The sequence below is a fragment of the Colletotrichum karsti genome (genome assembly GCF_011947395.1).
Source record: "Colletotrichum karsti strain CkLH20 chromosome Unknown Scaffold28, whole genome shotgun sequence".
NCBI classification, from domain to species: domain Eukaryota; kingdom Fungi; phylum Ascomycota; class Sordariomycetes; order Glomerellales; family Glomerellaceae; genus Colletotrichum; species Colletotrichum karsti.
The window spans coordinates 254,667-282,577 of NW_024065928.1; the positions used below are offsets into that span (position 1 = coordinate 254,667).

General features: G+C 54.2%; 8 protein-coding genes across 8 annotated transcripts; 3 read left to right on the forward strand and 5 right to left on the reverse strand.

The window, feature by feature from the left end:
- Positions 1-742: 742 nt before the first annotated feature.
- On the reverse strand, positions 743-6,104 carry CkaCkLH20_08416 (ABC metal ion transporter; the record flags this gene model as incomplete). Its single annotated transcript, XM_038891131.1, has 9 exons — positions 743-1,071; positions 1,122-1,190; positions 1,409-1,477; positions 1,599-2,584; positions 2,634-2,737; positions 2,790-4,207; positions 4,258-4,873; positions 4,924-5,730; positions 5,790-6,104. 9 exons carry the CDS (start codon positions 6,102-6,104, stop codon positions 743-745), a joined length of 4,713 nt encoding a protein of 1,570 aa, XP_038743505.1.
- Positions 6,105-8,599: 2,495 nt separating this feature from the next.
- On the forward strand, positions 8,600-10,912 carry CkaCkLH20_08417 (uncharacterized protein; the record flags this gene model as incomplete). The annotated part of the gene is made up of 1 exon (XM_038891132.1): positions 8,600-10,912. The coding sequence occupies one exon, from the start codon at positions 8,600-8,602 to the stop codon at positions 10,910-10,912; it is 2,313 nt and encodes a 770-aa protein (XP_038743506.1).
- Positions 10,913-12,313: 1,401 nt separating this feature from the next.
- CkaCkLH20_08418 (uncharacterized protein) lies at positions 12,314-13,297 on the reverse strand (the record flags this gene model as incomplete). Its single annotated transcript, XM_038891133.1, has 1 exon — positions 12,314-13,297. The coding sequence occupies one exon, from the start codon at positions 13,295-13,297 to the stop codon at positions 12,314-12,316; it is 984 nt and encodes a 327-aa protein (XP_038743507.1).
- A 1,520-nt stretch (positions 13,298-14,817) lies between these two features.
- Positions 14,818-15,846, forward strand: CkaCkLH20_08419 (uncharacterized protein; the record flags this gene model as incomplete). The annotated part of the gene is made up of 1 exon (XM_038891134.1): positions 14,818-15,846. The coding sequence occupies one exon, from the start codon at positions 14,818-14,820 to the stop codon at positions 15,844-15,846; it is 1,029 nt and encodes a 342-aa protein (XP_038743508.1).
- Positions 15,847-16,578: 732 nt separating this feature from the next.
- On the reverse strand, positions 16,579-17,107 carry CkaCkLH20_08420 (uncharacterized protein; the record flags this gene model as incomplete). Its single annotated transcript, XM_038891135.1, has 2 exons — positions 16,579-17,007; positions 17,060-17,107. The coding sequence occupies 2 exons, from the start codon at positions 17,105-17,107 to the stop codon at positions 16,579-16,581; spliced, it is 477 nt and encodes a 158-aa protein (XP_038743509.1).
- A 4,596-nt stretch (positions 17,108-21,703) lies between these two features.
- CkaCkLH20_08421 (stress-activated map kinase-interacting protein) lies at positions 21,704-24,254 on the reverse strand (the record flags this gene model as incomplete). The annotated part of the gene is made up of 3 exons (XM_038891136.1): positions 21,704-21,820; positions 21,891-24,165; positions 24,223-24,254. The coding sequence occupies 3 exons, from the start codon at positions 24,252-24,254 to the stop codon at positions 21,704-21,706; spliced, it is 2,424 nt and encodes an 807-aa protein (XP_038743510.1).
- Positions 24,255-24,661: 407 nt separating this feature from the next.
- CkaCkLH20_08422 (uncharacterized protein) lies at positions 24,662-25,792 on the forward strand (the record flags this gene model as incomplete). The annotated part of the gene is made up of 1 exon (XM_038891137.1): positions 24,662-25,792. One exon carries the CDS (start codon positions 24,662-24,664, stop codon positions 25,790-25,792), a length of 1,131 nt encoding a protein of 376 aa, XP_038743511.1.
- A 252-nt stretch (positions 25,793-26,044) lies between these two features.
- Positions 26,045-27,522, reverse strand: CkaCkLH20_08423 (uncharacterized protein; the record flags this gene model as incomplete). The annotated part of the gene is made up of 2 exons (XM_038891138.1): positions 26,045-26,840; positions 26,888-27,522. 2 exons carry the CDS (start codon positions 27,520-27,522, stop codon positions 26,045-26,047), a joined length of 1,431 nt encoding a protein of 476 aa, XP_038743512.1.
- Between the last annotated feature and the right edge of the window lie 389 nt (positions 27,523-27,911).

Consider the following 27,911-nt stretch of genomic DNA (forward strand, 5'->3'; position numbering starts at 1 on the left):
AAGATCACACATTCACACACGCCGACACGTCCCACAACCTCCACGCGACGTGCACCAACATCATCGTCGTCCCACCACCATCCCCCGGCCGCCACTTAAGCCACGAATTGCCGCGTCTGCCCACGTTGGACGTTACACAAAGAGAACAGATAGAGAAAAATGGGGGCTGCTTCTTCTTCCCGAACCGCACTAACCTTTGGCAACAAAGGCCAACCGTTGACGGCCGCGAACAATACCGTTGTTACACAGTTGGGCTCAGCCAAGCAATCCGAGCAAGCCCCATGTTCTTGAGAAAGTGTGGGTGTGTGGGTGGGTGCAGGGTGTAGTGCCTTGGGGAGCATCCTGTCTCCGAATGGCATGTCGAGCCGGGGATGGGTGGGTGTGCTGAAGGATTGTTGGATGGTCGGACTTTGTACAATGACGATATCACCGCTTCCCCCCGTCGGACAATGACGAGGGCCGACACAAACGTAGTTCAAGGGTCCAAAGTAGAGTCATGTAGATGCAATGTTGGTCAGGGTTTCTACAAGTAAGTCTACAAGGACGGTAACGATGCTACTGCGAGAACCCATCCACACTCCCTCCCCTTCACCGTTCAATCGCTGCCATACAAACCGTGTATTGTGGTAACACAAAGTGCGCGCGCTTTTCCCTTTTCTCTTTTCACGATTTTAAAATATTTTGGTTGGTTGGCTCTAGATTTTGTTCGATGATAGCCGATCGACGGCACAAGTGTCCGTTTCTACGAATCGGTGTCAAGGCCAGCCTGCTTGACCAGCCCGTAGAATACGCCCCGTCTCTTGATGAGCTCCTGCGGCGTGTCAAACTCAACGACCTCTCCCTTGTCGAGAACGACGACGCGGTCGCTGTCGAGGATAGTGTTGATGCGGTGGGCGACGGTGATGATGGTGCGGTTGGCGAACAGGGGTGAGCGCAGCGTGGTCTGCAGCATGGCGTCCGTCTCGACATCGACGGCGGCGGTGGCCTCGTCGAGGACGAGGATGTTGGATGGCGTCAGCATAGCGCGGGCGAGGGACACGAGCTGTCGCTGACCCTGTGAGAGGTTGGAGCCTAGACGCGAGATTGAGTCAGCATTTCGCTCCATCCGATATGCGGCTTACTAGGTCGGCAGACGGTGAAGACGGTGGAGAGTTGGGGAGATGATGAGATAAGCCAGCACGAGACGAGGACTGCATGCGCGGGAGATCATGCAGGGGACTCTAAATGCGGCGATGGATGCATGTGAAAGGTGACTGTTGTGCTGCCTTTGAAAGTCCGATACGACGTCGCGAGAAAATCGCGACGGTATTCGGGAGCACACGACTGCGGACAGCCGTGGAGGGGATGATGCGGGATGACCGAAGCTTAAAGCCGACAAAAAGCGACGGTGGAAACGACGAGAACTCACCTCCTTCATTGATCTTCGCCTCAAGGCCGCCTTCCATACTCGATACGTGGTCCTTCAACCGGGCGTGTTCTGTGATAGCGAGCGCATTAGCTCCAATTCATTATTGAGGGAGGGGTCACTCAGGAAGGGTGTGGGCAGGGTTCCTTGGCGATTGGGCCAGCGAGGAAAGGCAGGACTCAGTATTACTTACCCAATACGCTCCAGAGCTCGGTATCATCATGCACGTTGCCGGGGTCCAAATTATCCCGGATTGTACCCTCGAAAAGGGCTGCGTCTTGCGGAATGATAGCAAGTCTTCTACGCAGGTCAAGCAGTCCGATGGAGGACGTGTTGAGCTGATCGATGCTAATGTGACCCATGGTCGGCTCGATTATGCGGAAGAGCGCCAAAGTCAATGAAGACTTGCCGGCTCCGGTGCGGCCAACGACACCGATCTTCTCATGTGACTTGATGTCGAGATTGATGTTCTTCAGCACGTTATCCAGTCCCTCACGGTAACGGGTGCTGTAATTCTTGAACTCAAGAGAGCCCTTCGCAGGCCAAGCAACCGGGGGCCGGTTGCTCTTGATGATTTCAGGGGCCTCGCTCGGCAGCCTGGCGTACTCGAGAACACGTTCAACGGAGACGATGTTCGTTTCAACTTCGACAGTTTGACGAACAATCCAGTTGAGAGACGTGGTGATCTGCAAAGCGTAAGACATGGCAAGACCGACGAGACCAGGGCTCAGATTGCTGTGGCTTGCGACGGAGATGACGGCGAAGCCAGCGGCCGACATGATGACAATGGCACCGATGAACTCCAGACGAACGGCCAGCCAGCGGTTGGCGCTGATGGAAGGGAAGTACGCCTTGAGGTTGGCATCAACACGCCACTCATTTTCAAGCTCGAACCTCTGCTGTTGTCGGTAGGCTCGGATGGTGGAGATTCCTCCGAGGGATTCCTGGAAGTGGGCGTAAATAGGACTCTTGGTAACACTGTCAAGTCGCTTGAGCTCCCGGGATGTGCGCAAGTAGTATCGCTGGATCCAGTAGTACATCAGGCCAATTGGGATGATCAAGGCGATGAAAGGTGGAGTTGCGACCGCAATGACCGCCAACGTAAAGCCTGAGCGAGCAACGTTGACGAAGAGCATGTTGAACGTCCTAGCAAGAACCTCGTCCACCCTGTAGATATCACTGGACACATGTCAGTAGTGCACTGGTAGATGGTGGACCATCAACAAACCTGGAGAATCTATTCAAGATGCGACCCGTTGGCGTGACGTCGAAAAATGACATGGGCGATCGGAAGATGGCGTTCGCCATGCTTTCGTGCAGCTTTCGTGATGCCTGGACTTTCGGTTAGTCTGCATGGTAGAGATGCCAGCCTTTCTCAACTTACCTCAATGGAGCAAAAGATCCACAAGATGAGCGTTTGGACGACAGTCAACAGAGACGAGCCAATGCCAAAGGCGAAGTAGATTCCAATGTATTTGCCAACATCAGGGTTGCCGCCGGCCTCTTGGTTGTGCTCAGACCAGGTCTTGAGCCACGCGGATCCGCCAATGTTCGCAGTCTGTGAAGCGACAAGTGTGAGGAGGTAGATGAAGACGGCGATAGTGTTGCTGTTTCTGGCGTATTCAAGGTAAACATCCCACTTGACCTTTCCTTGCTCAGAGTGCTCCTTGGACTGCTTCGTCTTGCTGCCAGAGACTTCCTCGTCAGTAAGCTTGCCACGAGGACCTCTGAAACTGGCAGTACTCGCACGGCGAAGCGTAGCCATGCTCGATGATCGTTTCTTATGCGTCATGGCAGCACCGGTCTTAATGGGCTCCATCTCGGGCAATTGCTCTTGGGCTTCTTCCAACTCGGCCTTCTCCTGGCTGCTCCCCTCGGCCTCAATGACCGTGGACGTCTCGCTGCTCGAACCGCTTGAGCTGGATTCAGACGACGAGCCCGACTCTTGACCGGCAGTCTTGATGAGTTCGTTGATCATGCCTTTCATGGCCACGAGCTGCTTGTACGTTCCACGCTCGGCGATTTCGCCATCCCTGAGCAGTGTGATGTAGCTTGCTTCCGGAAGGACGGCAATGGCGTTGGTTGCGAGGATACGGGTCTTGGTGTTCAGAAGACCTCTAGGACCCAGGACATTCTCGATGATGTGTCGGCCGACGTGGGAATCGACAGCGGATAGAACGTCGTCGAAGAGGTAGATGTCGGCTCGGGCGTACACAGCTCTGGCCAAGGCAACACGTGCCTTTTGACCACCACTCAAAGAAATACCTCTCTCGCCTACGACGGTTTCGTCACCGTCGGGAAGTTGAGCAAAATCGTCGAGAAGGGCGCAGGCCTTGATAGTCTTTTCGTAGAAATCGGGATCGTAGCGGTAACCGAAGACAATGTTCTCCTTCACAGTGGCGTTCAAGATCCACGCACTCTGTGATGCGTACGCCACAGTTCCGTGGACCTGAACTTCACCCTTGACCTTCCAAAGATCGCCCAAGATGCTCTGCAGGAACGAAGACTTGCCGGCGCCAACCCTGCCAACGATGCAGGACAGTTCACCCTTGTAAGCAGTGAAGTCGATGTCTCTGAGGGCTTCCTTGCTCTCATGACGGTTCCAAGAGAAGTTTCCGTCTCGAATGATGACAGTCTCCTCACCCATCTCCTCAGGAGCAGGCTTGATGGTGATCGCATCAGGCTGGATCTCCTCGGCTGTGAGGAACGAGGTCAGACGGCCGACAGCGACACTCGCCTCCACGATAGAGGTGATGACCATTGGGAGAACAGCCAAGGGGAATGTGAGCAGGTTGAAGAGAGCTGCACAATGTGTTAGTACTTGTCATTCTAACGTTGGCCGGATGACTTACTCAGCGCAGGGAAGACGATTTCAGTCGTCAAAGGCTTGTCCTGCGTCAACACGAACACGGTGAAGGTCGAGCACGACACGAAGAACGGCGCAGTGCTCCACGTAAAGTTAGCAAAGGCTTGCGTCGCTCCGATCTTGCGGAGGTTCTTCAACTCAAGATCGTTTCGCACGAAGTTCAACTTGTTCATGAACGCAGCCCCCCAAGCGTAGAGCTTGATGCTCTTCATGTTGGTAATGATTTCGTTGATGAGACGACTTCTCTTGTCCTTGTTCTTCATCTGCTCCTTTTGCAAATTCCTCATGATCCTGGCAATGAAGCCATGTGCAGGCATCATGATAATCATGACACCAATACCAGCAAGCATAGACCAGCCAACAAGTTGATACAAGGAAACCATGCAGATGATGATCTGGAACGGCGCAGACCAGACTTGCTGGGCAAACTGGGTCAAATCCTGCAGACGCTGGGCATCAACGGCCATGTAGTTCACGATGTCACCCGTGGTCTTGGCAGATCGGCCCTCGTTGGATAGTTTCATGGACTTCTTGTAGATGGCAGACGCTAAGCCTCCCTTGATACGCATGCCGGTGACGAACGCAAGTTGGAAATATTGGTGCTGCGGGTTATTAGCCTACGAGCTTCTCGAATACTGAGGTGGGCACTTACGATCATAGCGGTCTGGAGGACAGCACAAGCGAACATGGCCAACGCAAGCGTGGCACCCCAAATGACTGGCTGTTCCTCCACGTCGCTGTCTGTGCGATATGAATCTACAAAAGCGATGAGATACCTGAGCAGTTGCGGCTGGAGGTATTGAGTGACATCGTTGACGGCCTTGAAGAGCGCCGCAACCGCGTAAGGGCCACCATAGGCGCGGAACATGGCAATCCAGAGCGAGGGGTTCTTCTTGTGCTTCAACTCGTACTCCCAAGCATCTTGGAATGCGTCTCCAGTGTTCTTCGTCTGGTCCTTCTTGGCAAGCCCCCAGAGATCATCTTCGGTGAGGTATTGCTTATACCCGTAGCGCATCAGAGGTGTCATCCATGAAAAGGTCAGGAGGGAGAAGACGGTCGCGTATTCGATCGGGCATTCCTCCTCGTCAATCAGGGCCTCGTAGGCGCTAACTTTCCTCGGCCACAGCCACTCAAGCAAGAACTCCACAATGGACAGCCCGAAGCCGATGGTGTAAGTGATGAAGTAGGCTTCGTTCTTGGCGTACAGCTGCTGCGAGATGAGGGATCGGAGCTTAACAGCGAATGCGATTAAGAGGAAGAGCCAGTAGAACAGAACGACGCCGTTGGCATTGCGCAGCCGCGCGTGTTCGAGCCACTGAATCGCGAAGATGACACCGAGGGAAAGGATTGTGCCGGCGGTCGTCCAGAATCTGAAGTCGCCGTACCACACTCCGGGATAGCTAAATATTTGGATTACAAGTTGCACGATGACGTCTGCGATAATGAAGCCGAGTAATGTCTGCACACGCGACTTGTCAGCAATACGTTAGCGGAGGAGAGCGCGCAAGCCAGGCTGACCTGTTTTGCCCAAAAGTGCCAGTCTTTGGGGGCATCCGAAGGCCTCTTGCGCTGGACAAGCCAAATGATAGCAAGGAGTCCAAACACGACACCGAATGCCGCCACGGAAGCTATCCAGACATCGATAAAGCAGGGCGTAAAGTCGTATCGGATCGGGCTCAACGGGCCCCAGCCTTCTTCGTTACCGCATAGCGGCTGCTTGATATGCTCGGTCGCGGAGAGATAGTTGCTGCCGAGTGACCCCAAACGGTGGAATCCCGTGAACGATCCCGTATGCAGGAGACGCTGCGACGTGTAGTCGGAGAAATAGTCCATGTTGAATGCTCTGCGGTTCCCCAAGCCCGCCTGTCAACGCATGCTAAGTAAGGTGAACAGAACGAACAATGGGGATATTTCGGTCGGCGCGAGGGCTCGAAATCGATGTCGTTCTAGTGTGCTATGTGGCCGTTTGTTTCTATACGCGCGAAATGAAACGAAACGGTCGACTCCGTCACTCGTTGGGGGGAGGGAAAAAGTTTTTGGAGGGACGACCGAGTCGAGTCGAGACGGGATGCGACGTGCCGCGAATTGTCGAGTGAGAGAGGTGTGGTGGAGGAGGTTCCAAAAAGCGAGGGTCGCTGTTCGGTGACGCTGCATGGTTTGTCAGCTTCGACGGGTTCGGGGACCACTAGCAAGCGGAAACCGCAAGTGGTGGCTACCCAGTCACAGGGCTCACCGCAGTTTAGCTCATAGAAAAGTGGGGAGCTATGACGACCTGCATTGAAGCCTGTCCCGCATTCGGCTTTTGCGATACATATCCGGTACGTCCGATGCATGCACAATCTGTACTATGTAAGCGGTACACTGAGTCGCGCGTGTCGGAAACTCGGATCCCCAGACTCTTCCTTCGTTTGATCTGAGAGATAAGACGCTCGGATACTTGAAGAAGCCACGCTGACCTCGTGGGCATGCGATTAAAGAGGCAATGGCCCAATTGATGGTGTCTGAGCTGAGCATGTCATCGCAACTTTGAAGAAGCTTCATCGATCTGACTTTCGCAAGCATGGGTCGGTTGATTTTGAGACAGCTGAGTGGCCGTTTGCGGTTCTCTACCTTAATACAACATTGCTTTTTGCAGATACGTGACTGCCGTGTCTTGAGACTTTTGGTGAACCCGTTATCAGACAAACCCCACCAGATGTGACAGTGCGTCGTGTTTCCGTCTAAGGGAGCAAGGGAGCTAACCTAATTTCGTCTTCACGCAACTCACAGAATCTGAAAACCGGCGACCATGGTCTATACTTGTGGCACCTGTTGGCGAATCTTCCCATCTGGCTGGCGCGCCAGAGACCAGCACTGCGATGCCACCGGTCACTGTGCGTCAGACTTCAAGGACGCCAAATGCGAGAACTACTTCGACAACGAGCAGGGCAGGGTTACGTACGAAGTAAACTTCCATCTACACTGTAGTTCCTGTGACCGAGATTCCATGAACTGTAACAACATCCATCTTCTCTCTCAGACTAGCTTTGCATACCTGACGCTGGTCAGCACTTCAACTCGTATGTACAGGGAGGATCCAACCTCTCATGCCCATTTTGCGGCGTTAGTCGAACAGCCGCAACGGGCCTGGTCCATCATCACGGAAGGGGAAGCTCTCAGCGTAATTACCGTTGGATTGCAACGCGCTCTACCGGGCCGTCCGCCAGCGCGATCCAAACGGCATCATCTCCAAGAAGATCCTCGAGTTCCACAGCTTCCCAAGCTATTCCGCAACAGAGAACGCCTACAATTACAGACTAGACTCATACGTCTGCTACATTTGCAGCAGATTTGACAGAACACTGTACTCTATTAGCCAAATCTTTGCCGTCTGCTGCGGCGTGTTTGGCAGCGTGTTCTGTCCTGTCCTCGTTGTCCTCAGTGCCATCCTCGTCTTGATCATTACCCTTGTCGATCCTCGTCGTTTTCGTATCTTTACGGTTCTTAGTGTCCTTATTATCCTTATCGTCTTTATTATCATCTGTATTGTATTCCCTATTGTTATTGATGTAAGTGCTGACGAACAATCAGTACCTAAGTGAGGGAAGGCAGCTACAACTTTCTTTGAATGACCCAAAGAAGGCATTTTTATGTTGTTTGTTATCAATCACCTTAGTGAAGTAAGTAACCCAATTTTCTCGCATATTCTATATGTTTATAAATATTTCTGGATAATTCAACTACTAAGTTTGAAAGGCTTTCTATCCTACTTGGTGTTGATGAGACATGTGCGGCAGTCACAATTACAGAATTTGGTTTGGTGCCTTCCAACCGTGGCTGGTGTGCCTTGGTTCATGTTCAATAAAAGTTTTGTTCCCTTGCCGACTGCGGAAGACCCGACTGGTGAATTATGAGGAGGTAATCGTTGCCTGAGGAACTGTGCCGGCAAAAGTATGGAAGTGAGGTTTTCTCCTCTAGGCATCCCACCTCACTTTCTGTTCCGACAACAGGCCCAGTCTCCCCTGCCTCAAACTTCTTCTCCTCTTGTGATCCTTCACCTCTGCCTCCCAAGATCGTCAGCGAAAATGGACGTGAGAAAATAAAAAGTCGACATTTCCACGATCCTCTCATCATCAGACGATCAACTTACCTTCCCACCACCATCTCGATTATCTCACTTTCACACGACCCAAATCATCGATCATCAAGTAGGTTCTTGGTCACATCTTCACTTGGACAGCAACTCACGCTATTACAGCCCACTCCTCACCATTTTCGCCCACCGTTGGCCGCCATCGTCACCCACCGTCCGCCGCCATCGTCTTGTTCTTATTGCGCAAACATACAAAATGGCACCTCAGTGTTTCGATAAGAAGCAGTTCATCTCTAGAGACGATGTCTTGAGATATCGCGCAGTGACAAAGTTCTTGTCAGTGACCAACGGTTATGGTCCCTCTGCCCCCGTCGGATCACCCGAGCAGCGAAAAGGTCCGCCCTACCATCTCAATCAGACGCTATCCCCTACCCAGAAGGCGTATGTGCAAACTTTGCACTTTACCCATCTGTTGGTTCGTCAGCATGAAGTGGTTACCACCACAATGCTTGAGAATAATGAAGACATTTTGAACGCCATCAGAAAGCTATCCATTGACAACACCGGATTCCCCGATCCGCGACAAGGACCTCGCCGTCGCCAATACCTGCGCTGGATTCGTCGTTACCGACGTGACGATCAAACCCTCAGCGACTTGCCGACGAATGCACTTCCTGGGCAGTTGAAGTGCAAGCTCACCAACCTCGACGGAACAGGGTTCCCCGCCAATGTCTCTGCTGCGCGGTACTACATTGACAACATCCAGGCCACCGTCAAGGGAGCTGGAGGCAGAACGAAGCTACAGACAAGTGTTAGCTGGGGCAAGCACGTTGATAACACTGTCTGTCTATTGCGGAGAATGCGACTAGCCAAAAGAATGGACGATCTCAGGCCCGCCGTCAAGATCTTCCGGAACTACGTGGTCATTTCAAGTTGCGAGAAGATGAATACACGCCTGTTCCGCGGCGTGAAGAAGAGCCGCGTTTCCGGCGCAATTGCCGCCTTGCAACAGGCAACAACCGAATCACTCGATGTCACAGAGCAGCTCAGAATGATGGAGAACCGGCGCAATTTCCACCTGGCCATCACTTACGATATTAGTGCAGTCAAGTCAGATTCAGCCAAGGAGTCCCCGGTGCCAGCTGTTCATCCCCTTAGCGCAAAAGACTCAGACGAGGTGAGGAACATTGTCACGTTCCTGAAGAAATCTGGCCACGGGCAAGGCCTAGGAAGTTATCCGCCTCCAGGAAAGGATTGGTATAACGTTGAGGGAAGACAAGTCTTCCACGAGATTCTCAGCCGCCTCTTAAATGGCTACACTGAGGCATTGGCCATGCTGATCAAGACCAAGAACACTTGCCACAAGGAAAAGACCGCTGTCTTGAAAGGCAAGCAAAACGCACAGGGTCCTGACGCGCAGATGCTGGACCGTGTAGCCACCAACGTCGTTTTTTTTCTCGTCCACCTTTCTCTTTTTCAGGACAAGTTCGCCAAAATGGTTGTGATCAAGGGACAAGAAAAGTCAACGGTGTTACACGAACACCTTCAATGGGTGGCCGAGAGATACCGACTGGAGGACGATCGACACGTGGGTTCCAAGTCGCCCTTGTACCGTGCATACGACGAAGACACCGTTGAGACGAAGAGCGGGAGTGGCGAAAGCCACGAGATTGACTCCGAAAAATCCGAATTGTCGGATCTTGATGCAACGTCTCAGAGGAGCTGGGCGGCTGCTGCTGGCAAATATCTCAACCTCTTGACACTGCATGGTCAAGCCATGAGAAATCTCGGCAAGTTCGATGTCCAGGCAAAGGACGAGGCCAAGAAAATTGCGTCAGTCATCATAACGAAAGGCGGTTTTCGTCTGCTTGAGGTGATTCCAGAGTACAAGGACCTGGAGATGGTGTCTATGAAGGACCTCTTGAGCATATTCCCCATGAAGGACGGCAAGCCCTTACAGAAGAAAGATCAAATTCTCATCATGAACTGGATCCATTACAAGGAGGAAAAGAAGAACGGCGCGAAGCATGCTACCGACTTCAGATCATCATACTTCGGCGGAACTTGTCATTGCGAGGTTAGCTTGCTGTGCATTCAGCTGCTGAACCGCCAAATGGCCAATTTGAGAAAGTCCTCGCCGCAGGAAGGGATTGAGATTCCCGAGAAAGACATCATAGATCTTTTCTTGAAGACCATCACGGTATTGCCTGTCAGCAAGCATTGCTGCCCGGCTTGCGACAGCCTTGTCGCTTTCTACGCCAACCTGATCGGCAAACAGATTCAATACCCTGGATCTCACAAGAATTGGAGCGCATGCTCACCTCCTCCTTGGATCCTCAAAGATGCTGGATCACACATGATGAAGATAGCCACTGAGGCTCTCCGCGAGCGTCTGAGTTGGATCCTGGAGCAGATCAACAGAAAGCCGACTGATCCTTCGCCCACTCCGTCGTCCTCCGAGGTCAAGAGCCCCGAGGGTGAGAGTATGGCGGGCGAGTCGGACGCGGAGTCTGGTTTGGCCGAGCAGTCCATGTTGGAGAACAGCGAGTATACCGTTTTCGACTTCTAAAAGCAGTTCCTTGACAGTGGCACAGAGCATATTGCGACGTCGACGGTAGAGATGGAAACTGTTGACGAATGCAATCAACAGGCACGGAGATAGAAAGATACGACGGAACGTGAGAAAGGGATGCCGAGAGCTATAACTTTGGAATCGCGGCAAGGCAAGTATCTAAGCTGCCGACCCAAAGAGTGAAATAGCAAAGAGCAAAACAGGTTGGTGGTTAGGAGGATTACGAGAATGTACACAAGAAAACTCTAATACAGGAGAACTTTAAGATACCGAAACTCGTCTCCTCAGTTCCCATGTATCTCTAAATCAGGCCAACGATGAATGCTGATAATCAGTCGAAGTCCCAGCCGTTGGCCATGTCGCGAAACCCAGAGTAGGTCGATCTTAGTTTTTCTGATTCCAAGGGGTTGATTGACTATTTTCTTGATATATACGACAGCGGGCAGGGCCTGTAATCGAGCAATGATACATGCTTCGTGGTTGAGTGACGTACTCGACGCACATATTCGTCCACGAGTTGTCATTGGAGAGGAAAGAAACCTAGAAGCACTACCTCAGTCAATTGTCTATAAATCCCCAATCCTATCAAGCTCATGAAGCTTAAGGAGCTCAGGAAGATCATAACAATAGTCTTCGTCATCGAGAAGTTCCACCATGCCGTCCCCGGCCCAGTCGTCCTCATTTTCGTCCGCTGCCGCCCATATCTGGTATCTCTCGAGGATTATGTCTGCCCTGTATAAAGCAGCCCGAGTTGCTTTTTCCAGCATGTGTTCTCCAGCATCTCTTGGTATCCACGCCGGGAGAGAGCATGCGGTCCAATGTCCATGACTAACAGGGAGCATAGCCTGTTTGCCTGTTGAATTCATGTAGAACCTGATGAGAACGAGGCACGAAGCACAACACTGTTCGCTGAGTGCCAGCACCCTCAAGTCACTCTGGAACAGACCAGAGATGTTGTCGTTGTTAGGTGAGGATCGCTGTCCTCGTTTGCGGGCCAATAGCTGTAAGCCGATCAAGTTGGCTCCGCAATGACATGTGCCGTGAAAGGAGGTTGAGTCGAGATCGTACCCATAGAAGTCGAGATCGGGATGCTGTTCTTTTTCTTTCAACCACTGATTGATACCTGGGTCATCTGCTGGGAATGTCTGTCCATTACAGTCTTCCAGGGTGTTGAGAAGCTTCCGAATTGATAGCATCTCTTGGTCGTCGTGCCGCCGGGAAAACTCAAGCACATGAAAGTCGACTTCGCAGATAAAATCTGTAACAACTTGCCAACGTATTGCTTTTTGCCGCTTCTTGAACTTCGCCCTCATGTCTCCCTTCATAGGTGGAGGAGACTTCGTGAAAGCCAGAATGCCTTGGGCGTGTATGGTCAGGGCGTCCAAGTACTCCAGTGCCTCACTTGTCGGATGCATCGCCAACGTCATCCGTCAGGCCAAATTCAAGCGCAATAACCTTGAGGTGCTTTCGCAAGGCCGTTTCTCCGAACATTCGTCGAAATAGAAGTAGCGCGCGTCCCCATTGATAGGCTTGTGCAGCGGCGTGAGATAGCTCAGCAACACCCGGACAATGAGTTCCGTTGACATGAGGTCTGTTGCGGCACGCGTTCCTGACATCGACCAGGGAATTGACCTTATCGGCATAGCCTTTGAGAAGCCGGCAAAGCATAATGTGGAACGCCATTTTCCCTTCGATATCGTGGCACCAGTGTGTTTCCGGTGAAGGGAAGTTCTCAAGACCCTCGCCCTGGCCGGATCGTCGGAGAAGGTCGACAATTTGCGTCAATTTCTCAAAATCTTCGGCGGACAGTGGCGTGTTGTCATCGTACATCCATTTGTGGTAGGACTGCCATGGTATGTTGGTTCCGGAAGCGTCTCGGGTGATGGCTGCGTAGTAATCCTTTTGGTTTTTGCCTTGTGGACAGAGCCGAGATTTTATATTTTCGCAGCTGGATATGCAGACGTAATCCCTTAGAATCTTGAGTCTTCGGAAGTACTCCTTGGATTCCGCGGTGCGCAACCTGCGTATGAGACAGACAAGATTGCTGACATGAGTGCGGATGGGAACATCTGCAACACTGCCCAAGCAGTACTCCGCAGCAGACATGTGCTCGGGAAAATCTTCCCCGCAAAGTTGCGCAAGATTGTATGCCACTTCCATGGCAGCATCAGGATGAGCTGGAATAGAGACTTCGCGGCCGTTTTCGCTTTGGATGCTAATGACAACCGAACCCTTTTTGCAAGGTGGATGTGTTTGGGGGTGCATTCTGACGGCGTCGATGAGCTTGTCTGTGTCCACCAACGCAGCCGCTGCGATATCGTCCTTCTTTCGTAGCAGAAGGTATGTAAAGCGGTGAACATAGTAGAAGGCTAGGCTATCCATTTGGCGTGGCCTTGACCTTTTTGCGGTGGAAGCATCCGCAAAATCGTGTAGGTCGTAACTATCAGTAGGACTACAGCTTTCCGAGCTCTCTGTCAGGGATAGTAACTGGGTCAACGATCGGTATCGAAGAATTTCTTCCCTCGAGAGAAGTTCTTTGTCGGTTCCCATGATAATTATCGCGCCGTGGCAAATGGGCTGGAAATTGCGACAAGAGTCCAAGATGTCGCCGAGGAAGATCTAAAGATGTCGTTGAGGATGGATGATTAGGATAGTGGCTGTAGTAATACTAGTGAGGAAACGAGGTGATTGAGAAAGGCGATTGATGATGCCTTAAATAAAGCCAAGGAAGAGCCTGCATGAGTTATCGGAGATAATGTGGAAAATCAAAGACAGACAAAACTTATTTCGGATATCATACTTTTCTGTTCACACGGCTCATTGTGCGGATGCAAGAAGTAATGTACCGGGAAGTCCAGAAAGTGAAGAAAGGTACCCGGACGGCCTTGAGTTCCTTCCCAACCTGCGATCAAAGGTATATGCCCCGAACAAAAAAAGCCAGCTCTTTCACCAAAAGTTCGGCTGGAGTACAAGCCATTTGGCCAAATCGCCGACAAGAGGTCGAGGTGGCGGGCGCACCTGAAATGTAGCGCGTTCTTTACGTTTTGTTTTTATGCACTTCCATTCATCTGCAGATAGGCGTTTCGATTTGGCATTTGCTTCTGATTCTGGGTTGTTATTTTGCGTTGGGGACCTTTTGTTATGGAAGGCCGGCAGTCCGGGTGTTGAAGCTGAAGAACGCAGCGATTTTGGGGTCGGACAAGAGCCTGATCTGAGCAGCGTCAACGTAAATTGCCTCGGCGGTGGAATAAAATGACGGGTGAGATTATCTCACTGCTAAGAGTTGGGAGTAGATAACAATATAAAGGCTCGTTGGCGTACCATCAAGAGGGTTGCTGCGAGGAAGCGGATGAGGCCCTAGGGGCGGTCTGGGCCTTGGTTGTTTTCTGGGCCGGAGATGAATCAAATCAGAAGAGAGCCACAAGGCTGTGCCCGATGGAATTTTGCGACAGATGTTTCGCACTATAACTTTGAAATAAGCCTAGACTCTATACGGTTGGCTGTCAAATGTCGGGAGGTCGACATCGTGAATGATGGAACCGAATACAGGTAAGGCAGGTATCATAGATCTCCGCTGAGACTTTGGAAGCTGCGTCAAATCCTCATCAGACGACGTTGCACTCCTTTGAGCCTCAAAATACATGAAGAATGTACCTTGACAGGGCCGTTGCTGGTGGGCTTAACCTTATCTCGCAGGAATGACCCAGACACCCGAACGGGTGGAATGCCAAGCCCCGCATCCGGGAGACCATCGACGCCGCAAGATAAGATAAGCCAAAACTTAACGACGTCAACTCATTCCAGGACGACCCCTCCAACTCATTTCTTCTCAAACCTTATTCTTGTACCCCCATCGGAAGTTCCAACGACATACGGTCTCTCGCGCGCATGGGACGCACGCGATGACGACCCCGTCGACTTCGCCGCGAAGGCGGCACATTCTTTCGTCGATAAACCCGGACGACGGCCACGAGCCTGCGCGAGAACGCACGAAGCGGAGTCCGTCCGGCGAGCCGGCGTCGAAGGGCGAACCAGTACCAAAGGTGGAGGTGGACGACAACGACGATACTCTACGGCCCAGGTCATCGCGAATCCGCCTAAAGTCGAAACACAAATCGCGATCACACAGACACCGCGACCGCGACCGCGACCGCGAAGACGACGGCGGCGGCGTCGAGGACTCCCGCTCACACCGGCGGCATCACCACCGTCGCCATCGCAGACGTTCACGATCCCCCACGCCCCCGAACCCGCACGAACCCCAAGCCCTCGACCCGGACGCCGCCTTCCGCGAGTCTCTCTTCGACGCGATGGCGGATGACGAGGGCGCCGCCTACTGGCAGGGCGTCTACGGCCAGCCGATACACGTCTACTCCAACGAGCGCCCCGGGCCGCAGGGCGAGCTGGAGCGCATGACAGACGATGAATACGCCTCTCACGTGAGGCAGAAGATGTGGGAAAAGACGCACCAGGGTCTGCTGGAAGAGAAAGCACGGAGGGATGAGGCACGCAAACGCAAGTCGGAGGAGGAAAAGAGGAACAGGAAGCTTCAGGAGGACATGGAACGCAGCCTCCGTCGCGGGGAGGAGCGTCGCCAGAAGAAGAGATGGACTACACTATGGGAGGAATACACGCAGGCCTGGTCGGGCTGGACAGGCGATGTCGACGGCATACCATGGCCTGTGGAGAGCGGGCACAGGACGGACGTCGGCGAGAAGGAAGTCCGCCGGTTCATCGTCAATGGGCTGGCGGTCGAGGAGATTGGAGAAAAGGAGTTCGCCGCCAAGTTGCGCGAGGAGCGGGTGCGCTGGCATCCGGACAAGATGCAGCAGAAGCTCGGCGGGCAGGTCGACGGCGCGGTCATGAAGGACATCACGGCGATTTTTCAGATCATCGACAAGTTATGGGCAGATACCCGGTCGAAGGCATAAGCGATGCCTTCCGACCACATTGTTTTTCGGCGCAATCAAACACGGGCAGACAGTTCAGCCATGGCTGGGACTTGTGTCGGCACGCCTTTCACCATCATATTCAAACGCAGTCGTATGTTCTACCTTTGCTTTTCGTACTGTGAAACACTAGGTGAGGCAGTCGGGGGGTTGGTACGGATACAGCCAAGGTGGCTGGACATTGGTAGTGCAAAAGTTATGCTTGTTTGCCCCTGAGAGATACGAAATCCAGAGCAGGACGACAATGAGCGTGGCCCTAATACGCATCCTGGTACTACCCGGAGCAAGTGCGCCCATTGCAACATGCAAGGGTAGCTATGCCGCCATTCTCTTTCGTCCGAAGCACCCCAAGCGCCAAGGTGTTGGGAGCGGCCAAGGCGCATATTGCGGTAGGTTGCTCGTTATTTCCGCGAATCTCGATCATGGCCAAGTGCTAAACCGCCAAGTGGCAATCGCAATTCAGGCAAAAGGCACACGAGCAATACACGTCACACTGCAAGGCTCAAAAAGTGTGGTCGGAATGTACGTTTTGTGTTCATTTGATGTACAAAGTTGTACTGGTATTACATCATGATATCTCTGATCAAATCTCCCGAAAAATAATTCCCAAACAATGCTGTGTAATATTCATTACCACACCGAATTGCCGATCGTTTCCGCTAAATCACCCATGCGTTGAAAAGCAAATGCGCATCTTTCCAAGTCGGAACCCCTTTACAGGTTGGCAAGGACGGCGGCACCGCCGAAGAGAGCACCCATACCGATGGCAGCGGTCTGAGCAGGGCCAGCAGCGCCAGGGGCGGAAGTGCTGGTAGCCTCGCCGGCGGCGGAAGTGGCGTCACCAGCAATGGACGAGGCAGCGGAGGAGGCAGCGTCGATGGCGGAGGAGAAGGAAGCGGAGGCAGAAGCGTCGGTGGCAGTCGCGATGGCGGAGCTCAGGGATTCGAGTCTGGAGGAGGCAGCACCGGATGCGGACGCGAGAGCGGAGGAGAGCTCGCCGGCCTGAGAGGAGGCGGCGCCGGAGATGGAGCTCAGGGCGGAGCCAGCGGCGCTGGAGAGGCTGCCGATGAGGGAGCTGGCCTGGGTGGCGCCGGGAACGCCGGGGACGGAGGGGGTGGTGACGGTGACGGTCTCAGCCTGGGCCTGTGGGATGTCAGTTGATTACTCTGGCGATTTGTCCTGATGGTCAACTTACAGCAGCCAGGGCGGCGAAGGCAAGGACGGAAGCGGCGGAGAGACGCATTTTGATTTGGTTGTTGTTTGGTGGAAGATTGGTGGTGGTGATTAGAGATTGATGGTTTCGATGATTCGAATGGATATTGTACAGCTGGGTTGATTGGTAAAGTGGAGGGAAAAGAGTTGCTAACCACAGCTGACGGAACAGAGTCTTATATATCTCTCGACAACCCGTTTGACGCCAAGAGGCATCTGTCTTCCGCCATCCACACACGCCCCATCTGCATCACTCCTCTCCTCGGTCAGGTCCTTCTGTTCGCTGCCGAGAGAGAGAGAGCAAGGCCAGGCACCACCGACGGACGAATCCTCCACAACGCTAGGCACATCCTTGGCGTGTGCATGCCACGCCCCCCGGGGAGGAGGACCGCGGGTGGCACTCCGAGACTGGCTTGACTGGAGACGACAGATGATGATGGCGATGAATGGATTTGGCCGGGCTGCAGTACGGATACCGGACGGATACGTACTTCGTACCGGGGACCGCTCAGCCTTGGTACGTGTGCAACGGACCCATGTCGGTAATGTGCAACCTTGGATGGAGAAGGAGGCGGGACGGGCGAGAGTGGACGAGAGAGAAGCGGATCCACACCCCTCACGTCATCCCCGCGGCAACAAATGCAGTCCTCCGATTTGAGCTCTTAGCTGGGGGAGGAGCTTTTTGATGGAGAGAGAGAGATCAGGCTACGGCTGATCTGAGTCTGAGACGGGGATTACAATCCGTCGGTTATTCAATGATGAGTGCCGCGCGAAAGGTAATTAGAATACCCAGTCACTGCTCGTCATGTTCATATTGGAGAGAGAGAGAGAGAGAACCGAGAAGCCATATCAGGCTGAGGTCTCTAAGCTCTACACAAAGCAACGCCACGGAAGAGTACCGAAGGCGAAAGGAAACAATCCGAGGACCCAACGGACCAGACGGGACGCTACACTAGCTAACACCGACCAAGCCTCATCCCGTTTGGCTTGGATGTGGATCGTCAGTGCTACACACGAGTAATAACGCCCCAACATTGACAAAATGGTGGCGCTGGCGTTTTCGCGGTTAAACGGTCGTTCCTATTGTTTGTCGAAAGCCTTCCAGTTTCTCCCAAGATAGCAGCAAGCAAGGGAGGGTGCAAGCACGCCCGGGTAGCAAAGACACGCGGGCACCTAAAAAAACCAAGGTAGTGCGAGAATCCGAAAGGTACAAGCTTAACTCCAATGACCGAGGCCGTCCAGTCACAACAGTACGTCAACCTTTTTTCCCATCCCACATCATCCACTTGGGATGATTCGCGTCTCGTCATGATCGGAGAACGGAACGAGACAAGTCAATAGACTGGAGCCGTCTGGTGACTTGTTGAGCATCCGATGTAGCAGTGAGGCGGTGGTCGTAGATTCTCTTCTGCCTTGGTACCTCTTCTGCTGATGTAACTCGTCCACCGTTACATCATTACGGAGCTCGCGAGCAAACGGGGAAATGTGATCCAACATTGAGTACCGAAATACGGGACGGGGAAAATGGAGGAGCCCCAATGACACCATGGGAGCCAAGGACCAGGGTGTCGCGGCGGAGGCGAGGGAGTCGACGATCGACAGGAGGTGGGTACTTTCTGACGCGACTGATTGGCCGGAGACCGGGGTGGAAGGGGCGGGTCATGGCGTTGGAGAAACAAGGTCTCGAATTCCGCCGCCTGTCTCTGGTTCTTCTTTTTCCCTTCTCACCCATTGTCCGTTTGCCAGTCAACAATGCCAGTTCACAATTTCGAATGGGGCCTTTTCAATGCATCCACGTCCTGTTGGACATCTCCCGCCCCCTTGCGGCAGTGCTGTGAAACACAACGCTACGCATTGAAAATGGCTGCCGCAGAAACAGCAGCAGCAGTAGCGGCCTTCCGAATAAGCAACGGCTTTTTGAGGCGGCGGGAAGCGTTAGGACGACGGAGATGACGTTGGCAAGGCGATGGGCCGACCGTCGTTCACTCAAACCCAGCGACGTTTCCGAAACCCTACCGCAACCAACGATGCTCCTTCGACCCAGCTGAGAGCACGGCTGAGGAGCTGAAGGAAGGTTGGCGAAGCCGCCGGGAACAGAAAATACCGACGTTCCGCCGCCGCCGCCGCCGCCGCGCCCACTTCCTCCTCCTCCCCGGATCGCTGCCACCCAATCCAATTCAACGGGTCCATCATCCTTCTTGTCCCACGCGAGCAGAGAAAGGTAAAAAACGGAACTTTCGTCCGTTTGCCTGACTGACCGACAATTGGATCTTCCTGTCAGCTCCCAAGACATGGGAGGGCTGTGTTGTCAGCTCAGCACACCGCAGCAACACCAGCAAACTTCCCACTTGCAGTCGGCAGTCACGCAAGGGGTGCCACTGACAAAACGCGAGTTGCTGAACCTGACTAATCTCTCACTTTGTAAGGCCAGCACCGAAAATTGGAACGGAGTCGTGCAGTCCGTGTTGAGTCTCGTTTGTTTGAGCTAGACAGACGAGACGAACGACCGGTAGGAGGATCACGCAAATGACGTACCGGTGACAGGGCACCACTGGTCTGGCCGCCAACCACCCGCCGTCAAGGGCCATCAAACGTGACGACCAATGCCAGTTTCACAACCACAGCAAAGAACATCCTCTTGCCGGATCGAGAACCTCCTCCCCTCACCTCGCAACCGTGGTCATACTACCACTTACTGCTCTCGGTGTTTGCATGCAGGCTTGTGGAGTAGGACTATGCAATCGGTCGGAAACAGATGCACCGGGAGGGGGGAGAATGGGGTAGGGGCAGCTTCTTGGGGTTTGGCTTGGTATTGTCGCCTGGCTAACATCAACCGCAACAGCAACCTACTGCACTGAAGAGGGATCTGAACATGAAAAGTGATTACCAGATCAGACGGGGCGAACGGATGGATGGATGGAAGGACGGACGCAGTGGCGTTCACGTCGTCGCAAGTTCCGTCCAAATACGTACAGAGCACCGTCAGCAGTAGCGAGCGTCCCGGCGTTAAAGGATTCCATCCATACTGCTGCCGCCGTTCAGCTCAGCCTTGGAGGAAGCACCTCGTCAAAACATCGCCGCGTAAGTGCCAATTCTCGTGCCGCGAGAGCCAACTACGTCACAGGAGGTCGGTGTGTGCATTGGTCCGTTCCCTCTCTGTGTGATTGATGTGCGCCGCGCCGCTGGTTCGTTTCGATTCTGGGACGACGCGCGATGTCGAGGTTCGGATTAAGGTGAGGTCTATGCAGCAATTTCCTTTTCCCTATGACCAATCAACCAAATAATAATGTTACCGGGATGCGCTACGGATATTGGAATTTGGCCAGCGTTCTAGATCTGGTTCTACGGACTCTTCTGCCGTCTAGCTGGTTTCAGACCTCTGGAATTTTCATGTGTCTTCTTCGTATCCCGTCGCCACAATGCGAGACATTTTCTCCCTTGGGGACTGGTTTCCCACGTGTGAAAAACGCTCAAGAAAGCTCAAAGACGAGAAGCTAACCGGACCTTGACTAATCAAGAAGAGATATACTACCTTACCACCAAAGCGACGTCGGGAATCAGGACACTACGCTATTACTCCGTCGTGTCAATCAATGTTCCACGTTCCACATTGTTCCACCGTACAGACTACAGCAGCGATTCTCGGGATTCTCCATCCTCGGATGATTCGAGGCGAGGATGAGAGGGGACCATCTTTGACCGGGCAAAAGGTTCAAGTTACACCACAGCCGCAGCATCTTTTCAGAGCCATTCGCTGCACACCGTCACCCCGAGAAGGCCAAGGCCGATCTGCAGTTTCTGCTGCTGCACGTAGTACTCAGCCTGGAATCCATTGTTTCTGATCATGTCTATTGCCATTGTGTCTCATCTGCTGCCGCCAAACTATCTCTGGGGCTTGGGATCAAACGGGACAAGAAGAAAGAGAGAGGGAGGAACATCAGCTCATGCACCGACAATCCCCATCTCCTCTCCCCCATTGCCTCATCTCGCTCATCCATCGTGCCATCAAAAACCCCCAGTCTCAACCGAGAGTGCCTAGCCTCGCCCAGCCCGACTTCAGTAGGGAGGAGCACCGCGGCGCCAAGCATCCCGGCCCGCGGCTCCAATCGCATTGATCTGCATGACGCAGGAGCCAGGATGCGAACCTTAATCGGACATGTACCCCACGCAGCAATCCCTCCACCCTCCACTTGCGTGCTGTCCAATGGTTCATCGCCTGCTCGTGTCCGTTTTCCCTGTTTGTCTGCGCTGCCACCCGAAAAGGAGGGGGGCCGCTTGGTATATTACATAATTCTCGTCCTCCCATCATGAAGACGTAGCCCACTTTCGTTTCCCAAAATAAGCAGCAATAGCAATTGCGGTGACGCGTAATCGCTCCGGGGGCGGATTCGTCCCGACCAACCGAATCCCGGGTCATGTCAGCAAATGTGGAGATCGCCGCTGACCGCGACTCCCGTGCAGCCAGGACGTCACTCCATGGATAGAATGCCGGTTTTCGGATGTGGCGGTGAATACGTGGCGTGGGCCCTCGTATCTGTGGCGGGGACGACGACCACGACAACAACGATGCATCCATAATGATGCACTCCAACCTCACATGCACGTTCATGCGAGCAGGACGGGGGTCTTAGCCCATAACTTGAGATACACCCTTCCTCAGCTCATCGACGATTTCATGCGCCTCCTCGACCGACTTGGCCTCGAAATCGTAGCGCTTGCTCTCTGTGTCACGATAGATGAGGACCTGTAGCACGTGAGACGTCAGTTTCTCAGTCCCTGGGACGGGCTGCTTAGCGATCTGTAAGCGGACTCACCTTGAACTGGTTGGGATGCTTGCTCGACACTTTGCATCCAATGACCTGCGAAATATGCGCCGTAGTCGTTTTGGAATCCCTCGTCGTAGGCTTGATATGGACGTACTCGCCGTCAATCTCGAATCTCTTCTCCGACTGCGTAATCATGCGGACAGTTCGCAGACGCCAGACGACCCATGCTTTGTGGTACGCGCTGGTAAGCTCAGCCTGTTTGATCGCCTCCTGGGCAAGTGGGTGGCTTCCCATGATGTGCGTCTTCTTGGCTTTGCGTCCCGGTGGGCCGTCCACGAAGGGGAGAAGCTTGGGCGACGAGCTGCTTGGCGAACCTGTCATGGCGAGCGGGCCGTCTGTAGCAAAGCGGCGACGATGCAGCTCCAGATCTGACAGGCTGCCAATAGCCGCGACCTTGGTATCGAGCAGAATAACCGGTCCGCCGCCGGGCATTTTGAGGACATGATTGGCCTTATCCAATTGTCTCTTACGACAAACCAGGTCGAGAACCTCGGCCATGTACGTCTCCGTCGTGGTGTCGAGCGTGACCAGCTGCCCGGGTGCCACATCCGTAGAGTGAAGATGTACCCGCAAAAGCTTCTGCTGACCACGGCTGGTGTTGGGTGCAGCAGCGGGCGCCTGAGGTGCGTCGGCGAACATACTATGCTGTTGACGATAGGTAGTATTCGTAACGGGGTTCGGGCGTGGCTCTGTTGCAACAGGAAGGAACTGGTGCATATTCGGCTGCGGCGTATTGCGAGGAGTCGTATCTTCGTCAATGACCTCTTCCGCGGCCGCCTCCTCTTCTTCGGCCTGAGGCGTGATGCTTTGATTCTCGTTGAACTCAGACTGGGAGGCCATGACCAGACCAAAGTTGTCATGCGTCTTCGAGTTGGCGCGCATTCTTCCTGCTGCGCGGTTGTTCGCCGTTGTGAAAGACGTCAACGCCTTAGTGCGCTCAAACGGCGGGAAATCGTCGTCGACCTCACCATCCTCTTCCACCATTCTAAGGGTGAACCAGTTGATGTTCGACTTGTCGGCAGCGATGGGCGGCTCCCGCTTTTCCTCGTTGTATCTCCAAAGAGCGAGACCAATAAGATCTGACACCGTAACAGAGCGGTCACCACCTTCGCCGTGGTGCACCATGCGGCGGATGAGAACCTCAAAAGGCTTTCCAGGGTTGTCCGAGAACGCGGGATAGATGCGGACGGCAATCGGATTGTTTTCGCCTTGGCCGGATAGTGCAGCGAAGTTCTCGAAGGGCACCTTCGGTTTCGTTTTTCTGGCCTTCAGGGCGGCAGACAGCAGACTCTTAGGCTGAATCATGCTCATGGGCCGAATAGTGCTCATAGGACGAGGGGGAGGCAGGGGCCGCAAGATTCTCGGCGGTGCTTGGGACTTGCGAATAGTCGATGTTCTGGTGAACTCGCGAGGAGGTGTTCCAACAACCTGCTTGTGCGGAGGCGGCTCAGGGTTCTCGACCGCATCGAGAATCGAGGCCGAATCAATACTCTCGACGTAGGCACCGGACATGTCTGATCCATCTGAATCGTCTTCCTCCTCCGGTAACAGCTCCGTGCCCGTTCGCTTGATTCCCAAGGAAGGCTCCTCCATGATCTTAGCCTGGAGCTTGACAGACTTCGCCGCAGCCCTGGCGGCCTCTCGCTGTCGGTGAAAACCGGATGCGTCGAACTCGTTCTCCGAGGATACCTCGCTGCTAGTGACGGTGTCTCTTCTCGCTCTCTCTTTGACAATTTCCAGCGCCGACTGAGATCCTCTCCGCGCTCCCGGTGCCGCCCGAGGAGACATGGCTGGAGACTGTTTGATTTGCGACGACTGAATCGGACTGGAACCGGCCCTCGATCTAACGGGCATCTTGGCGAACTTGATCTGCTGCGCCGCTCGCTGTCCAGGATCGTCGTCGTCGCTCTCATCACTAAGATCGCTACTATCGTCGTCCTCCAAGGTCTCGCGTCGTCTTCTCCTCCTAGTAGCTATGCCGGGACCCAAGGTATCGGTGCCCCCGCTAGTCAACATTCCAGTCTCGTCGGGTTCATCTTCGAGGGTGACCCCAGCTTGGCGCGGGGCTTGAAAGTATTCGGAAGCAATCGCGGTCGGGATTGGAGGGGAGTAGCATCGCTTTACGAGATCGGGGTTTGCCTGCCAAGCGACAGCCTTGAAAGCCGAGGAGTTCATGAAGCCCTCATTGAGGGTAATCAGGCGTTCACCAACTCCATCAGCGATTTCAGTGAGGTAACCGCAGCGCAGTTGGTACGCGACCAGCCTGTACAAGAGAATAAGTCAGCGACTTCCCAAACATAAAAGAAATCAAGGCGCATACTCTTCGTTCTGGATGACCGACATCGCGGGCAGGGGTGCAACCGGTCACCAGAGGATGGAAGTGAAGGGGATTGCTCAGCAAAAGACCATGCCAAAAGAAATCAAATCAACGGAATCTACGTCCAAGATTTGACAAAGAACATGATTGCAAGCGCAGCTCACAAAGCTCAGAAGTAAAGTGATAGCGAAGATGGTGAGGTTGTGGCAGGGCAGCAGCTCGTCGAGGGGTAACTTGGGAGTCGCGCCTTCCTCAGCCTTGTGAAACAGGTGAGTGGGAGGGGTGGCTCGTGCGCTGGAACCTTAGTGGGTCTCAGAGCAGCCTTGCAGGAGGTGTGGCGGTGCGGTTGCAACTTCCATCCAACTTCCATTTCCTCCAGTCTTGGTAACAATTGCAGCATCACTTCATCAACTCCATTCTTCCAGAATTCAGTAGTCGCAAAATGGGTCTGGTAGACTACTCAGAATCGTCCGGATCGGAGGACGAAGCGCCTCCCAAGCCCACCGTCGCCAAACCCTCATCAAACACGACAAAGAAGCCCTTCCAAAAAGTCGTCGACCGATCGAACCCAGGCAAAATCCTCGTCAACCTCCCATCGACCAAATCCGACGACCCCAAGCCCCCGGCAAGCGACGAGCCTCCCGCAAAGCGCGCTCGCACAGCGGGAGGCGGCCGCTTCAGCGGCTTCAACTCGGTCCTACCCGCACCGAAGAACGCCGCCAAGGCCGCCGCACCTGCGACGAGCAGTAGCTCGTCGCGACCGGTTTTCCAGCTCAAGACGGGAGCCGAGCCTGGGTTCAGCCGTGACAGAGGCGATGGCGAGGCATCGGGCTCGGGCGACGGAAATCTCAGCCTACCGGCCCCCAAACAGCCGTCGATACCAGAAGGCATGAAGTCGGAGGAGGAAGTGAAGCTCGTCGGCAAGCCGATGATGTTTAGGCCTCTGTCTGTCGCCCGCAAAACCAAGAAGAAGACGCCGAGCTCAGTAACACCCAAAGCCCAACCGGCGCAAGTCCCAAGCACAGCACCGCAAGAGACACCAGCGCCTGCACCAGCACCAATACCAACACCGGCGCCGAAGAAAGTATCCCTCTTCTCTATAGAACCCGAAGAGACTTCCTCCGAACCCGGCCCCAAGAGCGGCACCTACGAACCCCTCTTCGAGACACAACAAGACGAATCGAACGGCTACGCCGATTATGCCTCGCACTCCAACTACCCCGCCCCATCGACAGCCCCGACCAACTCGAACTCCCTCGATAACATCGCCGACGACCTCAACCTCTCCGCCGCCGCGCGCCGCGAGCTCTTCGGCAGACAGAAAGGAGGTGCGAACGCCCCGACGGCGTCGCGCGTCATCAACTTCAACACAGACGAGGAGTACAAGCACAACGAGGAGCTCCGCGCCGCCGGCCAGCAGCAGATCCACAACCCGGTGCGCTCGATCGCGCCGGGCAAGCACAACCTGCGGCAGCTCGTCAACGCCGTGCAGAATCAGCGCGAGGCCCTCGAGGACAGCTTCGCCCAGGGCAAGAACAACAGGAAGGAGGCGTCCAGCCGGTACGGTTGGTAGGCGAAGAGGAAGAAGGCACAGCAGCACGAAATAATGATACCCTGACTTTTTTTTTCCAATGTGGAAGATCCGCTCTTGTTTTTGAATTGATGCAGGTAATGTACAAGACGATGATTGCCATCGCAAACCTTGGTATCCAAACTTTGTACTCGTGAAGTCGTGACCAGAAAGAAAGAGAAGAAAAACTATCATACAGAAAGAAAGAAAAGGTCCCGAAACCGTCTAAACGTCTAACATGCAAACCCCCGCACTTCAGAAAGTCACGACAGGCGCGGTTCGACCGCTGCCCACCCCGCTGGGGCCCATGAGGAATCCCCATTCACCCCTGGTGATGGGTGAGATATCGTCATACCCGTTCGGCGTCATCGGGCCCAGTCTTTGCCGGTCCTCGACGAAGCGATCTTCATGCAGTACTTCCGCGATCGAAACCGGACTCCACACGGAGACGTTGGGCTGGCGCTCCGGCCGCGCCGTCAGGTCCTCGTCCTCGGAAACCTCGTCTGCTTCCATGACAGGTGGTGATGGCTTGGTGTCGAAGTTGGTCTGCAGCTTCAGCACGGGGCCCTTGGGCGAGGGCGGCTTGCCGATCTTGATGGTGCCCATGGCGGCGGCCCTGGTGTCTTCGACATCCCTCTCAAGCTCCTTCATCGTCTGCTCCACGCATGCAGCCGAGCCGACACCTTCGATGGCGCCGACGCGGTCCGGTCCGCCGTAGGCCCTGCGGTACATCTTGTCGACTTCTGAAAGGGCAGCGTCGGACACGCTGAGCCAGTCATAGGAGCGGAGCAAGTCAGACTTGGAGACCTTCTTGCCTGCGCGGGACAGGACGAGACGGCGCAGCTCGTCGACGGCGTCTTCGAGTCTGAGAGGGGCGTTGCTGCGAGAGTAGCATGAGAGAGCCGCCTTGAAGGTGTACAGGCGATCCAGAGACACGAGTGTCAGGCCTTCAGAGGCGAAGAGGACTTCATTTTGGACGATGGAGCGGCGGATGAGGCTGCTTGTCAAGCCGCATGCGGAACCATCGACTACTGGGGGAAGCCATTCGGTGCTGTGGTTGTTAGTGGGAGTTTTGCCCGAAGCTGGAGAGAGACATACCCGATGCGGAACTTCTTCTCCGCACGCTCGATGGTCTGGCGAAGAGTTCGCTCTTGCTTGTCCGTGAGCAAGTCGGCATGGATGAGGCGAATGCCGAATGGGTTCGGCGACATGGGACCGGAGGCGTCCGTGATGGTGGAAGATGCGACTGATGGCGTCATAGGAGGAGGCGAGAGCGGGATACCAGGTGACAGGGGCCACCTCAACCTCGGGCCGTTGGTGTCCATCAAGAACGAAGGAGTGAAGGTGAACGTCTCGGGGCTGCGCTGGGCCTCGCTACCGGCCGATGAGACAGTCGACACAGATGAGATGCTGGAGCCGGTATTGGTCCTCACGAGCTTCTTGAAGGAAGAGACGGGAGAGCTGAAGCCGAAGCGCGCAGAGGACAACGGAGGTGAACGCGGAGGTGAGCCGGGAGGCGACAATGTGGGCGAGGAGAGGGCGGATGACGAAGGCAGCAGCGTAGGGAGCTGGTACTCCCTCCTGGCGACGACGAGGGTTACGTGAAGAGCCTTCCGGGCGAGCCTCTTGGAGGCATACTCGAGAGCTTCATTAAGGTGCGGCGGCAGGTTCTGGACGTCGAGGATGGAGGTGCCGGCCTCCAGAGGTGACGAGATGCGACCCTTGAGAGCCATGTTGACCAGAGGTCTCGCAAGGTCGTGAGAAGAGAATAGTCGAAGTGAAAAGCGGTCCAATTGGTATTAAAAAGAATCGGTAATGGACTCTGAGCGCCAGGCCTTGAGCTGTTGAAGGAGCGTTGTTGAAGGGAAACGTTGAGCCGGCGTCGACGCCTTTTTTGATTGAATGATCTTCGTCTTTGATGTCGAGGACGGTGAGGGTTGGAAGGATGGAGGGTAAGATATATCAACAAACGGTGGCGCGCCGTCTCCTCCTCAAAGCTCCCCTTTCAGGCGAGGGAAAATCTGAAACAAGAGCTTTGGTGTGTAAAGACCCTTGTCATTCGAGTCCGTCCTTTCTCTTTCTCGTGTACGCGATGCAACTCAAAACAGCCTTATGGGTATGG